This window comes from Octopus bimaculoides, chromosome 14, assembly GCF_001194135.2.
Source record: "Octopus bimaculoides isolate UCB-OBI-ISO-001 chromosome 14, ASM119413v2, whole genome shotgun sequence".
Taxonomy (NCBI): Eukaryota; Metazoa; Mollusca; class Cephalopoda; order Octopoda; family Octopodidae; genus Octopus; species Octopus bimaculoides.
In genome coordinates this window covers 27858806-27859674 of record NC_068994.1, presented here as the reverse complement: position 1 = coordinate 27859674, position 869 = coordinate 27858806, and the positions used below count along the sequence as shown (strand labels likewise).

General features: G+C 33.5%; 1 protein-coding gene across 1 annotated transcript in view; it reads left to right on the top strand.

Moving 5' to 3' along the window:
• Positions 1-6: 6 nt before the first annotated feature.
• Positions 7-869, top strand: part of LOC106877104 (prostaglandin E2 receptor EP4 subtype) — a 37520-nt gene continuing 36657 nt past the window's right edge. The window contains exon 1 of the mRNA XM_014925898.2: positions 7-767. Within this exon, the coding sequence (XP_014781384.1) occupies positions 462-767 (306 nt within the window). The 5' untranslated portion in view covers positions 7-461. The remainder of the gene's footprint in view (positions 768-869) is intronic.

The window sequence follows — 869 nt, the reverse complement described above, 5'->3', positions numbered from 1 at the left end:
CAATTCCAATAACAATAATATGATTAACAAAAACAGTACAAAGAACAACAATTGCAACAGCAACCACAACAATAACTACGACTATAATACACCAGCATCATAGTTTACACGGCATTCAAATATCGTCGCCAACGTCATCATCGTCATCAACAACAACAATATAGTCCGCAATAATAATAATAATGATAATAATAATGGTTTCTGATTCAGGTAAAAGAACAACAATTTTGAGGGGAGCGGAATAGCCAATATTATCGACTCTAGTACTTGACTAGTACTTGATTTTAATTTAATAAAAGCTTGAAAATTAAGCTTAAAAAAGAAAACTCGAAACGAAAGACGTGAAAAGAAAATGAAATATAATAAATTAACAAAAAAAGATTCAGTGAGTTAATAAAAAAAAATTAATGAATTGATAAAAACTGTGGAGAAAGAGAACTCACAGTAAGTCTAAATTAAATATGAATGTTGGCAATGATAACAGTTTAACGACTCATATAACATATACAAGCATTGGTTCAGTTATGTCCAATACGTCTCCTGAAGAGCCCATAAAAGGGAAAAACCACACAGTGATGGTTTCTAGCATAATGTTTGGGACTGGCGTCTTTGGCAATATTCTAGCTTTGGTTTCTCTCGCCAGTTCAAAGAAGGAACACAGGCAGACAATTTTTTACAAATTAGCCGCCAGCCTCGTTGTCACTGATCTGCTCGGAACTGTGGCCACCTCTCCTGTCGTTATAGCAACCTATAACAATGACTTCAAGGTAAGCAAGTTTTATACCTTTCTTGTCCTACATCTAAGTTCGTTATATGAAAAAATTCCATTTACCTCACCCCCATACACACGTATATATATATATATATAT